At 46.7% G+C, this 12404-nt stretch overlaps 1 protein-coding gene across 2 annotated transcripts; it reads left to right on the forward strand.

Annotated features, from left to right (window-relative positions):
* The first annotated feature begins 16 nt into the window (after window positions 1-16).
* On the forward strand, window positions 17-11628 carry NDUFV3 (NADH:ubiquinone oxidoreductase subunit V3). Of its 2 annotated transcripts, XM_027960811.2 has the most exons (4): window positions 17-123; window positions 2195-2315; window positions 7730-8824; window positions 11049-11628. In XM_027960811.2, the coding sequence occupies exons 1-4, from the start codon at window positions 76-78 to the stop codon at window positions 11207-11209; spliced, it is 1425 nt and encodes a 474-aa protein (XP_027816612.2). In that variant the 5' UTR covers window positions 17-75; the 3' UTR covers window positions 11210-11628. The 2 variants fall into 2 exon arrangements, with proteins under 2 accessions (XP_027816612.2, XP_004003417.3); XM_004003368.5 differs by lacking the exon at window positions 7730-8824.
* Window positions 11629-12404: the final 776 nt, after the last annotated feature.

Here is a 12404-nt window from a genome sequence, read left to right on the forward strand (position 1 = left end):
GGTACCGCATCGCGTCAGTCTGGTGCGACCTCTGCCCGCCGGGAGGGTCGTCCTGTCTGCGTCCGAGTCACAGCCATGGCGGCCTCGCTTCTGCTGCGGCAAGGACGACCCGGGACGCTGAAGGTAAAGAGGGGCCAGACTGGCGGCCTGGAGCTCGCAGAGCGCCGGGAGACCGTGGAGGGCGGGGCAAAGGCTGCGGCCCTGACGGTCACCTCCAACCGTCCGGGGATGCCACTGACTCCGCTTCCGGGGTCGGGGGCTGGGCCTGGGGTGGGGTTTCGGGAACCTGGCCACGGGGGATCAGGAGCCAGGCCTGAGAGCGACGAGGGTCCCGGCGACCCCGGCCACCGCCCCCTCTGCACCCCAAACCCCAGGAGCCTCCGGTGTGCGGCCAGGCCACGGACAGGTGTAGGGGCCGCAGGTGTCCCGCGCGGAGCCCCGCCAGAACCCTTGAGGACAGTGTCTCTAACTGTTATTTAACCCTAGAGAAAATGAGGGAACTTTCAAGAACCTGGTTGACCTGGTAACTAGGCAGCCACTAAGAAGCCAGCTTGAAGTGAAGTGAAGTCGCTCAGTCGTGTCTAGACTCTTTGCGACCCCATGGGCTGTAGCCCACCAGGCTCCTCTGTCCATGGGATTTTCCAGGCAATAGTCCTGGAGTGGATTGCCATTTCCTTCTCCAGGGGATCTTCCCAACCCAGGGATCGAACCCGGGTCTCCCGCATTGTAGACAGACACTTTACCGCCTGAGCCACCAGGCCAGCTTAGGTTGGTTACCTCATTTGTGAAATGAAAAGGAGAAAGAACTTTCTCCATCTGGACAAAGCTAAGTCAACTTCACTGTATTTAAAATTAAAAATGACTCGTGACAAAAGCAATAACTATTCTTATCGTCGCAAAATACAGATAATGGAGGGAGCATCTGTTGTGAGAGAGGCCACTATTTTCCTTTTCATATCTTGGCCCAGTTCATTTTTCAAGCTTTCGTGTATACATATACACAGTGTCAGACTTTATTTTGGGGGACTCCAAAATCTCTGCAGATGGTGATTGCAGCCATGAAATTAAAACGCTTACTCCTTGGAAAGAAAGTTATGACCAACCTAGACAGCATATTAAAAAGCAGAGACATTACTTTGTCAACAAAGGTCCATCTAGTCAAGGCTATGGTTTTTCCTGTAGTCATGTATGGATGTGAGAGTTGGACTGTGAAGAAGGCTGAGCGCCGAAGAATTGATGCTTTTGAACTGTGGTGTTGGAGAAGACTCTTGAGAGTCCCTTGGACTGCAAGGAGATCCAACCAGTCCATCCTAAAGGACATCAGTCTATCCTAAAGGACATCAGTCCTGGGTGTTCATTGGAAGAACTGATCCTGAAGCTGCAACTCCAGTACTTTGGCCACCTGATGCGAAGAGCTGACTCATTTGAAAAGACCCTGATGCTGGGAAAGATTGAGGGCAGGAGGAGAAGGAGCTGATAGAGGATGAGATGGTTGGGTGGCATCACCAACTCAATGGACATGGGTTTAGGTAGAGTCTGGGAGTTGGTGACCGACAGGGAGGCCTGGTGTGCTGTGGTTCATGGGGTCACAAAAAATCAGACCCGACTGAGCGACTGAACTGAGCTGAACTGACGTCATAACCAGAAAAAGCAAAGGCTTCCCCTTCATGTGGGCACTCTAGGTGCCTGTGTCCTGTGTCCAGCACATACTAGGCTTAGTGAGTATTTACTGAGGAATGAACACTCTGTGACGTGTTCACCTTCAATATGTGGTAGACAGTTTTGAAGCAACTATTTTTCATCTTCAGTAGCATTTTTAATGGCTAGATTGTGCTTCTGCTTTATATTCTAAGCACAGGAAAACATTTTATGAAAAGAATCAAGTGTTTTGTAGATTGATAGGTAATTGGAGACTACGAAAAAAGCATGCTTAGGAGAAAGTCACTTTGGAAGAAATACTCGAATGTTAGTAGTGACTGTCCTTGAACTCAGGTGTTTTTTGCTTGCAGTTTTTTTGTATTTTCCAAACTTTCCATAATATATGTAGATGCTGAAAATTATAATAACTGTTAGAAATATGCCATATGAATTCACAGCATTTATATGTTGTAATAATACATAGTATTCATGCCGTAATAGAGGTTATAAATGGTATTACTCTAAAATTTCTGTTGTTGTGCCATTCTTTTGTCAGACTGTGCTTCTGGAAGCAGGCGTGTTTCGAGGACTTGCTCCTGCAGTTTCTCTCTCTGCAGAATCAGGAAAGAATGAAAAGGGATTACCACCGAACCCCAAGAAGCAGAGCCCACCAAAGAGTAAGGTTTTCATGGTCTTCATAAGTGGGAGAGAAGGCAGAGTGAATAAGTCAGCTTCCTAGGCATTAGAAAGAACTTTCTACCTACATAATTTGATGCTTCATTTTTAAATTGTGCCCAGATTACAATCAGACAGAAGATCGGTGACTTGTTTTAACCCAAACACGGCAGTAACATCATAGTCTTTGACTCAGTGTGTAGCCCTGAACTGGTTCTCTGTATTTTCTGAATGTCAGACTCAGTGGGTAGCAGTGGGATGCAGAGTATGCAGGCTCTGTGGTATCTGATGGCCATGCTCACGTGCTCCTGTGAGGTGGCTGTGACCTCCACCCTGTTTTTCCTCCCTGACTGACTTTTTTCAGTGTCTCTGGAATTCGTCAGTGGTCTCCCAGGCTTTGCTTGGTCATAGCCAGGGACTGCAGGTGTCTTTTTATGACTATGGAGAGGGAGTTAGGAGTAGGCTCCAATTCCATCAAGACCCCCTTCACGAAGTGTGGTTATCTGCTTCTAGCTCTTCCCATAGTCATTTTGACTTTACCGCCAGTTTTGACTGTTTCCCCTGAATCCAATGTAGTACATGCTTGTGGGGGAAACAGGAAACGCAGCACCGTTGTTGTTCAGTTACTCAGTCGAGTCCGACTCTGCGACCCCAGGGCCTAGAGCACACCAGACTTCCCTGTCCTGCACTGTCTCCTGGAGTTTGCTCAGACTCACGTCCATTGAGTTGGTGCTGCCATCCAACCGTCTCTTCCTCTGCCACCCCCTTCTCCTGCCCCCAGTCTTTCCTAGCATCAGGGTCTTTTCCAGTGAGTCGGCTCTTCACATCAGGTGGCCAAAGTACTCTAGCTTCAACTTCAGCATCAGTCCTTCCAATGAATAGTCAGGGTTGATTTCCCTCAGGATTGACTGGTTTGATCCTTACTGTCCAAGGGACTATTTAAGAGGCCCATTGCATTTAGTCTTAATTTATGAAACCTCAGTTAACTCTTTGACTATACGGGGTTCAGAATGATAGTTTGAGTTTGTCTCATTTTCATCAAAATATTATTTCCTCAGTTTGAGTGTTTGGAAGTGTGTAATGCTTTTGTCCCCTCTTCATCTGCACACAAAAACACAGGTAGGTTATAAAATGTTGGTGTGTTGTTGAGAGAGCCTTCTGCTGCCTTTCACATGCCACCCATCTTGGCTAAGGACACGTATCCTCCCTGTGTGTCTGTGCTCTCGTCTACTGGAGGCCTGAGTTCAACAGGAAGATTGTTTTCTGTCCTGCACCTGCCACGTTTTTAAAGCCCATGTTCTTTTTCAGTTTTCATCTGCACATTTTAAAATAGCTATCTTAAATGTAGGGCTTCCCTGGTGGCTCAGTGATAAAGAATCCGCCTGCAATGCAGGAGATGTGTGTTTGACTGTGGAGTCAATCCCTAGGTCAGGAAGATCCCCTGGAGACAGAAATGGCAGCCCACTCCAGTATTCTTGCCTGGGAAATCCCATAAACAGAGGAGCCTGGCGGGCCACAATCCATGGGGCCACAAAAGAGTTGGACATAACTTAGAGACTAAACAGCAGCAATTTTCAACATGAAGTCTCTTTTTTTTCCCGAAGATCCCCTTTTTCAGAAATGTGCTTCTATATGTGAACAGAAATGGAATGCTTCATCCTGTGATGGTTTTGGGTGCGGTTGTGAGAAAAGCATACCAAGCTGGGGGTTGGCCTTGGGCTCACGTAGCTTCTGCCTCTGGCCATGGCAAGCCCTGCAGGCCTCTGAGTCCCTCCATGCTGAGCAGGGTCAGCGGGCCAGTCTTGCTATGTCAGTGTGAGACTGATGACCTTGTGTGATGTGTGTGTGCGGTCAGGTGGGAAGACAGCTTTTAGAGCTGTGCTGTCTTTAATACACTTTACACTTGTCTTGCAGAACTTAAAAAGTAACTCCAATCCCTGCATGAAGGAAAAGAAATGCTGCTTCCAAGTCAGCATGTGCAGTCCTCAGTATTTCTTCCAAAGTGTCAGGGATCAGTGAGTTGAGATACAGAAGTGCCTTGGCCCGCCAGTGGCACATGGCCAGGTCAAAGCCTATACACTGGGGCCAGCTTTGGAAACTCGTGTGGGGCTTACTGCAATGCTGACGGGGTCCTGAGCGCTCAGCCTTGGGGTCACGTCTAGTCCAGGGTCTGTGTCCAGGGTAAACACACTCTGCCCTCCCCCACCTGGGACAGCAGCCCTTCGGAGCACAGGCTTCCTTCCTGGGAGGGCGGCCAGCATCATGGACACACAGGTCAGAACCTGGGGTCTGCCCGTGGATGCTCCCCTGCATAACCACCGGGCTCGCCGGCTTCAGTGTTCCAGTAAATTCCATCTCTAGGCTGAATTTGGCAACAACAGTAATAGACCATCAACTGAATAACTCCTGTGTCACTTTGTAAAGAATCTGTTGAGAAGCCAAAGCTAATTCCCTGCTTCAAGTCCCCATTTCAGTCTGAAAAGGGAGGAATCTGGAAGTAGGGATTGGGTATGCTTAATTCTGACCAGCATTAAAAGTGCTCCTTGTGTTCCTCCTGGTCTTCAGCCCTGTGAATAGGTACTACCAACATCCCTGTGTTATAGATGAGAAAGTGGAGGGGGGAGAGACTCCTGAGCCACCGAGGGTCACACCATATCAGTAGTGGAGCCTGATTTGAGCCCCAGCAGTAAGATCCCCAGTCTATATTTATAAGCAGTGTGTTGTCTTGCCTGTGGAAAAAAATCAATTCTTGGGTATTCATTAAAATAAACCAAAAGAAGCCCTTTTCTATTTTCTTTAATAGTAAAAATCATGTGAAAAGAAGTTTTCGTTACCGTATAACAAAAAACTGTTTCGTATCCTGTTGAAACGTACCTTTGTTTCTGAAATTAGTTTTGTGACCCACTGGCAAGATGTGGAGCTGCTCATCTCATCTGTTTTGAACACCTAAGTCACCTTCGTTTTTGGTTAGGGCGCTACTAAAAAGCTGAAAGTCGAGCCCTCCCCCGTGTTCAATGAGAAAAGATATTCAGGAGATTCAAGTGGAGAGGAGACACAGAGCCGCAGGAGAGTGCTGTCTCTGCGCTGTGACTTGCTTCTGTAGACCTTCATTTATTGGGGCTGTGACAGTCTCTGAGGATTAGAACCCGTCCCCGAAAGTCCACCTCTCGTGCTGGGAGGGGTGGCTCTGTGACTGGTCTTATTTTAGGTGCTTTGTTGGCTCGCGTAATTGTCTTTCAAGGAAAGTCACACTCACACTAGAACGCTGTCAGAATGTGCAGGTGTCCCGTCTCTAGAAACGCAAGAGGTTCATGAAAACGCGCAGGTAAAGTCATGCTTAGGTTCAGAGCGAGCCCACTGTTCTATACACGTGGCTGTGTCTCCAGGCGGCAGGACCCCACGCTGCCGAGTGCAGGCATGTCCCCGCCGGCCCTGGACAGGGGCCACTGGTGGCAGCTGTAGTCACCGCAGCAGGCTTCCCTCCCAGTCTCAGAGGATGCTGGGCCTGCGCTGCAGAGGGCGGCTGAAAGGCAACTGTGCCACTGGGCTTTAGGCTATTAGCCTGTCTGTGGGGTTCTGCCAGTAACTAAGCCTGAACAGAAGATATTTTAAAGCATTCTTATTTCATATGGTAAACCAAAGTGTCCTTTTTCAAACAAACTATTTAATTTGAGATTTTCTTTTTGCTTTCAATAGGTGATGTCTAATGTTTTAATAACTTACTTACATTTTAAAAAATCTTCATAACAAATTTTGAAAGAGTGAGGTATTATAATTAGAAAGCCTATCTAAACTAAGCTTATTAGAAGTTAATTTTTTGCACTTGGAAAATGCATGCTTAGCATAAAAGCGGATCCGTGACAGAGGTGAGCAGGCGCAGGGTTTGCAGGCCAGTGTTACACATTCCTGTCAGAGCCTTTGCACTGTTTCAGGTATGGTTTAGAAAGACAGAATAAGAGGGTTCGAGTGCACGTGCATGCGTGTACCTTGATTTTATGTTTAGTGTGATCCTGGGGCTCTGTGCTTGTTCTGTTCCTGCTATCAGAATGCAGGTTCTGGGATGGTGCACGGCTGCAGATTCCGACAGGGCATGGAGGGGGTTTAAACTCACCTGCGGCTCTGGCTGTTCGGTCATATCCTCTTACATTGCCCACTGACCTCTCTCTGGCCCATTTCTGATTATTTCTCAGTTTTCTTTGATCATTTTCTGTCATTCTGATGTATATATATGTATATACGTATGTATGTATATATGTATGTGTATATATGTGTGTGTGTATATATATATATATAGTCTGTGTGTGTGTGTATATATATATAGTCCCTGATCTCAGAAAACAATTAAGAGATTTTTTTTGGATACCAGTAAAATGGTAAAGTTAGAAATACATTTTTTTCCACTTTAAAGAAGTGATATACTTTTTAGTATAAAATAGTCTCCTAGACTTGAAAAATAAATGCATTTAGAGTTTGCTCATCGGCGATATATTTTTTTAAATTTTGCTTTAGACTTGAAAAGTAGTTTTAATTTACAAAAACTTGTTCTATATTTTTCTTCTTATCTGTATGGTTAAAAAAGATTTATCACCAGAGACAGCTGAGTGAAATGGAACTGATGAGTGTTCTGTGGGACTTCGTTTTCTTTCCTAGTTGACTCTACAACCTCTAAGACTCACAGTATCACTTACTGTAACAGTTTAAGACTCACTGTTTCTAATGACACATGTGATACTAAGTTATTGTAGACCTTTTTGGTCTTGAACAGTTTTCCTTGGCAGAAGAAACCCCTGAAGGACATGATTTTGCAGAACTCTCGTTCCTCTCAGGGCACCTTCCTTTGACTCCCAGTATCCCCTCCCTCCCATCCCCTGCTCTTAAACTCATGTATGTGTTTCCCCAGACCCAAACCAGACTCTCTTCTCTACTTTTGCTTTGTTCTTTTGTTTAAAAGGTCAAGTTCATGCAATATGGGTCATTTTTAAAATATTTGAGAGGCATCAATTTCTTTAGGGATTTGAGAAATCAGGCATTTCTAAAACTTCATCATCTGAAAATATCTTTATAATTTACCTTAAATTGAGATGAAATAGTAATTTTAAAAATAATTATCATCAGGAAGCTTTCATTGTGAAAAATGGAGATAAGATTGTTACTTCTTCTATTGTTAAAAAAAATCCCATCTTAAAAAATCTTCGGCTATCAAGAAAGACATCTGCGATTTTTTTTTTTAAATTGTTCTCCTGTGTGGCTTGGCTTTCCCTTAAAAGTAGGTTTCCATGGAGCAGTTCATAAGATGATGATGTTGAAGATACTGTCAGTAACAAGGTGAAATGTAATGAAATGTCTGTGACCTTGATGAATTCACACTGTTTTACTCAATATTAAAAATAATATTCCTCTTTATGCCGTTTCCTAGATGTAGTGGAACCAAAGGAGAGGGGCCAGCAGCTCGCCCCCCCAACAGCAGATGCGGTGTCCAAAACCTTATCTGCACCCGCTTCCTCCCCATCAGTTGTGAGCCAAAGCAGGACGCTAGCAAGCCCTAACCCCGATGCCAGTGTGCTGCACACAGACCAAGGGCTTCCGAAGCTTTTGTCAAGAAAGACTTTGGTAGAGTTTCCTCAGAAAGTCATGTCTCCATTCAGAAAACAGGGTTCAGATTCAGAAGCAGCCCAGTGGGGCAGGAGAGGGACGGGTGATTCTTCTTCATCTTCATCTTCCAGCTCCTCTGATTCAGAGTCTGACGAGGAGGGCGACCGCTCAGGAGCAGGTCCTCAGGTGAAGAGCAAACGCAGGGGAGGGTCTCCCGTAGCAGAGGCCTCACGTTCCTCTGCAGATAGGGCCCCCAAAACTGAGATATCGGCCAAAGAAAAGACAGTGTCGCAGCAGCCACACCTGGACCTCACCCCTGCAGGAAGGCCTCGCCAGGCAGAGAAAAAAAAGGCCTCCAGTCAGCACCTGGAGGACAGAAAGGGCCCCAAACCCAAAACCGCAGCGCCCAAGTCACATGCCGCAGAGGAGTCTATGAAGCAAAATGTAAAGGAGAAACAATCGCAGAAGATATCTAGATCAAACAAAATAGACAAAGAAAGCCAAAAGCCACTTGAAGTTAAAAAAGCCTTGTCTGACCGTACAACGTGGGGGTTGTCCACACATCCTGCTGGCGGCCCGGCGCCCACCCCATCAACAGGAACCAGAGCCAGGGGGCAGCCGCCAGCCCCTCCTCCTGAGGCCAGAGGGAGCCTTTTGGAGAAGCAAGTACCAGAAGCAGATGGGGAGCTGGCTCTTCCCCTGTTCAAAACAGAAAAATTGGAAAAGCAGGCAGCAGAAGGAATCTTGAAGGCTGAGGAAGAGATTTTGGAAGATCAGCTGCCCATGCAAAATTTGAAGCCAGCCCCTGTTCAGAATAAAGATGTTCTGGACGAAAAGCCCGCAGTCCTGAAGCTTGAGGAGAAGGGCGGGATCATGGAGGACTCGGCCGCTCAGGTGGAAGGCCAGGACCACACACAGGGTACACCTTGCCTTGGGGTTCAGAGCTCTTTCTGTCCTTTGGGTGGGGAGGTCAGGCTCTGAAGAACGGTGCGATGAAAAGAAGTGTCACACTCAATCAGGTTCCCAGTAGACCTGTGGCCTGTAGCACTGTCTCAGATAAGCTGGGGGGTATATGTTAGTTATGGGTAGAAATTCCTGAAACATTTCAGATTTATTTCACAATGAAAAAGTTTGCCCTTGGTGCTTCTAAGTGTTTCCTAACCAGTAGAACAGGCAGTTGAACATCTTCATTCTGAACTTTGGAGGGTGTTGAACCTGCAGGGCACCTCATTGAGGGAGGGGTGGTGGGAGGGTTCTGTTAAACTCCCCCGGTAAGAGCGGTGCTTACGCTTAGAGAAATGGCCTTCAGGTGAGCTGAACTGGCCTTTGTGTTTAGCGTCTTTATGCCTAAGGGAAAAGCTCACTTTAGGGATTGAAGCTGGACCTTAAGTCCCTGAACGTTTCCTCTGATCCACCTGAAGAGCACAGCAGGCTGCTTTGTTTTTCTGTACCGAGTTTTTATGAAGGGCTTTTTTGCTCCCCTAAATTTTTAAAGGGAAACTGTTTATTCCCCTTATTTTACCACTTTCCTGTGCATCGAACTTCTTAAAATGCAGTATGCTTGAGGAGGACCACAGCAAAATGGGAAAGCAGGTCTCTAGTTTCAGGATCCGTGGCTCTTGAAATGCACCCGTCACTAACAAACCCCGCTTCCTCCTGTCTGCGCTCCTTTCTGTTTAAAGCCTCTCCTAGGCTAGTGTGCACTACCTGGAATTATTGTGTCGCTCCCTGTGTTACAGTATTGTGTGTTTTCTTCCCTCCCCTTTTCTCCCTCTTTCGTGAACATATGAAGCTGCAACCAGCGCCCGCCAGCCTCCCCCTGACCCCAAAACTGCTCTCCTGCTGCTGTCGCAGTCACTCTGCTCTAGACTTGCCAAACCTTCAGGGTGACACAGAATTGGGAGTTTTCAGATTGCAGATCTTTCTGAAAACAATTTGACTAATTTTTGATGATTGTGTTATTTTTTCCAACATTCTCTTTGCCCTTTGGAGGCTGAAGACGCTGCGCGGAGTGCAGCTGACTTTCAGGGCGGTGTCTGCAGGGGGTGAGCTGTAGCTCGCCCAACCCAGCCACCGAGCTCCTGTCCTGCCGGGGAGGGGCGGGGGTTCGATTCCCTTCTGTCAGCACCCCCCACACACACACGGACTGTGAGGACGCACCTGCCTGAGCAGTCCCCACGAGAAGATACCTTGCTTGTTGAGACAGGAAAGAGATCAGTTCTCTAAATAAGACATCGTTTATTTTAACACAACCAAGAACATGAAAAACATTCTGGTGTGAAAATGAGAATTTTGGTGTGAATTCAAATAGTGGGAAACTGCAGCTACTCTTTTGCAGCATGAGTAGAAGTGAACGGAGTCTGGACAACAGTAGTTGCAGGCCCGTGAGACCCTGTCCGGCATCAGCCGTCACCCACGCCCGCTCCCTCGTGCCATCCTCGTGTCTCAGGGCACATCACAGGGAAGTGGGGTGTCTTTTGCTTCATCCACACACGTGGTATTAAGATCACTAATTGTGTAGGTGTGGGTTCTAATTCTTCTTTCTTCCACATAGAGAGAGAAGACTAAGTATTTTTTAAGTCTGAATCTAAAGTTTACCAACTTCTTTTTGGAAAAGTTAAACAACAAAAGTTCCACATCTCATTTCCAGTTCCCCTTAACTGTGTTATCATTAAAAACATTGGACTTTATTTGATTTTCTTGTATTTGGAGACTTAGAAGTCTCACTTATTTGCCACTTAAAACTTTTTCTTCTGTAAATGTTTTATTGCTGTTAGATTTTAATGGATCTGCTTTTTTTTTTCTGCATCTTTAAATGACCTGCACGTCCCTCCATAACTGTTCTTGGCATTTTCAAAATTCTGAGAAGTCCAGTGTCTACACAAAGTAAGAGGTATACAGAAAGTAAGATGTAAAGGCATTATAAAAGCTATTCCACCTCTTAGATGATTAGTGTAAATTTTCGTCGAGTTTCTTTCTTTTGCTTTTGAAGATACTGTTGCTTTCTGGGCTTTTCTTTTCTAGGCAGACAATGCATTTATTACATGTGGGGTTTATGAAGAATGCTTGGTGTGTGTGTGTGAGAGAGAGTGAGCTGACCCATTCAGAAGCTCCTGTTTACACCGTGTTGTGTTTCCCCGCAGAGCCTGCCTCAGCCGCTCCCACTGAGCCATTTGACAACACCACCTACAAGAACCTCCAGCATCATGACTACAGCACATACACCTTCTTAGACCTAAACCTGGACCTCTCCAAGTTCAGGATGCCCCAGCCCTCTTCAGGACGGGAGTCCCCCCGCCACTGAGAGCCCAGTTTAAAGGTTACCCTTTCCGTGTCTGTCTGCATTCTTGCCTGCAATCGTCTCGGCAGTCATGAGACCCGGCGTGTAGAATCCTAGCGAGCAGTGAATTAGCAGCACTCCTCTGATGGTTCCGTCTCCATGTGTTTAGAGACATCTGGTGCGCGGATTTCTCTCTAACGACAGAGTATGGCTCAGTGGACAGATCCACGCAAGTAGAGAGTCGGAGGTGCCTTCCCTCTGCGTGGTTCCACTGTGCTGAGCCCCGGTCAGCTTGGTGTTCTCTGGTTCACCAGTGTGGAGTCTATGAGTGTAGCAGGGCCTTCTGATAAGACCTAGTTCTTGATGAATCAGATATAGGAGTTGTATACATTTTAACTAACCACTGCAGAGAAATTATAATAAATTATGGCATTTTATGATCAGATGGATCTGAATTCTTTTGTTCCATTGCATTAGGTATGTGATGTAGACTTGGGGAGTTGCATAGCGCTGGGATTACAGACAGGCGAAAGTGGTACACCAGGTCCAGCAGCTTTGTTCCGGGTGGCCGGCAAAATAAGCTTATCTGTCCACGGAGGGTTTCTGGGACAGCCCGGTGATTTCCCATCCCTCAGGGTAACATAACCCAGGCCGGGGAGCGTGCAAGTGAGAGCAGGCTCTGTGTGTGCCTTGGTGTCTGTCTGTCCCTCTGTGTGTCCCCAGGCCCCATGGGGACTCTGAGAAGTCACAGATCCAGCTGAGATCGTTGCTGAGAGAAGAGGCTGTGTCCGCCTGCTTGGGCCCCGCGTCCCCCTGCAGCAGAGTGCCTGTCCCCACACCGGGACGTTTCCTGGTTTGCCTGTTCTCATCCTTCCTTGCTTGCTTCTGTGCCCAGGCTTGTGACCTTAGTTCATTTCAGTTCTGGTTCTTGGCCTCTGGTCAGTTTACAACAAACAGTACAGTGTGTTATAACTTCTGACTCACATTTCTATAATCCTGCTTTTCTTAAAATGAGTCCAAGTAAGGATACCAAGACTGAAAACATGGGGTTGAAAAGCTAGTATTGTGATCATCTGTCTCAGATTTCATTACCGCCCCGGAGGCTTAGCAACTCAACAAAGTTCTCTAATCACATTTTTCAGTATAAGAGTACTGAGACCCATTACCAAAAGAAAGCAAGTGGAACATAGATTACCCGAAATCTCTGCTCACCCGACCA

This window comes from Ovis aries, chromosome 1 (assembly GCF_016772045.2).
Source record: "Ovis aries strain OAR_USU_Benz2616 breed Rambouillet chromosome 1, ARS-UI_Ramb_v3.0, whole genome shotgun sequence".
NCBI classification, from domain to species: Eukaryota; Metazoa; Chordata; class Mammalia; order Artiodactyla; family Bovidae; genus Ovis; species Ovis aries.

Bases quoted from the DNA above. Each gene is read 5' to 3' on its own strand.
- NDUFV3 (XM_027960811.2), top strand. From the start codon at position 76: ATGGCGGCCTCGCTTCTGCTGCGGCAAGGACGACCCGGGACGCTGAAG. The intron at 2,316-7,729 runs GTAAGGTTTTCA...GCCGTTTCCTAG, and splicing joins GAAGCAGAGCCCACCAAAGA to ATGTAGTGGAACCAAAGGAG. The intron at 8,825-11,048 runs GTACACCTTGCC...GTTTCCCCGCAG, and splicing joins AGGCCAGGACCACACACAGG to AGCCTGCCTCAGCCGCTCCC.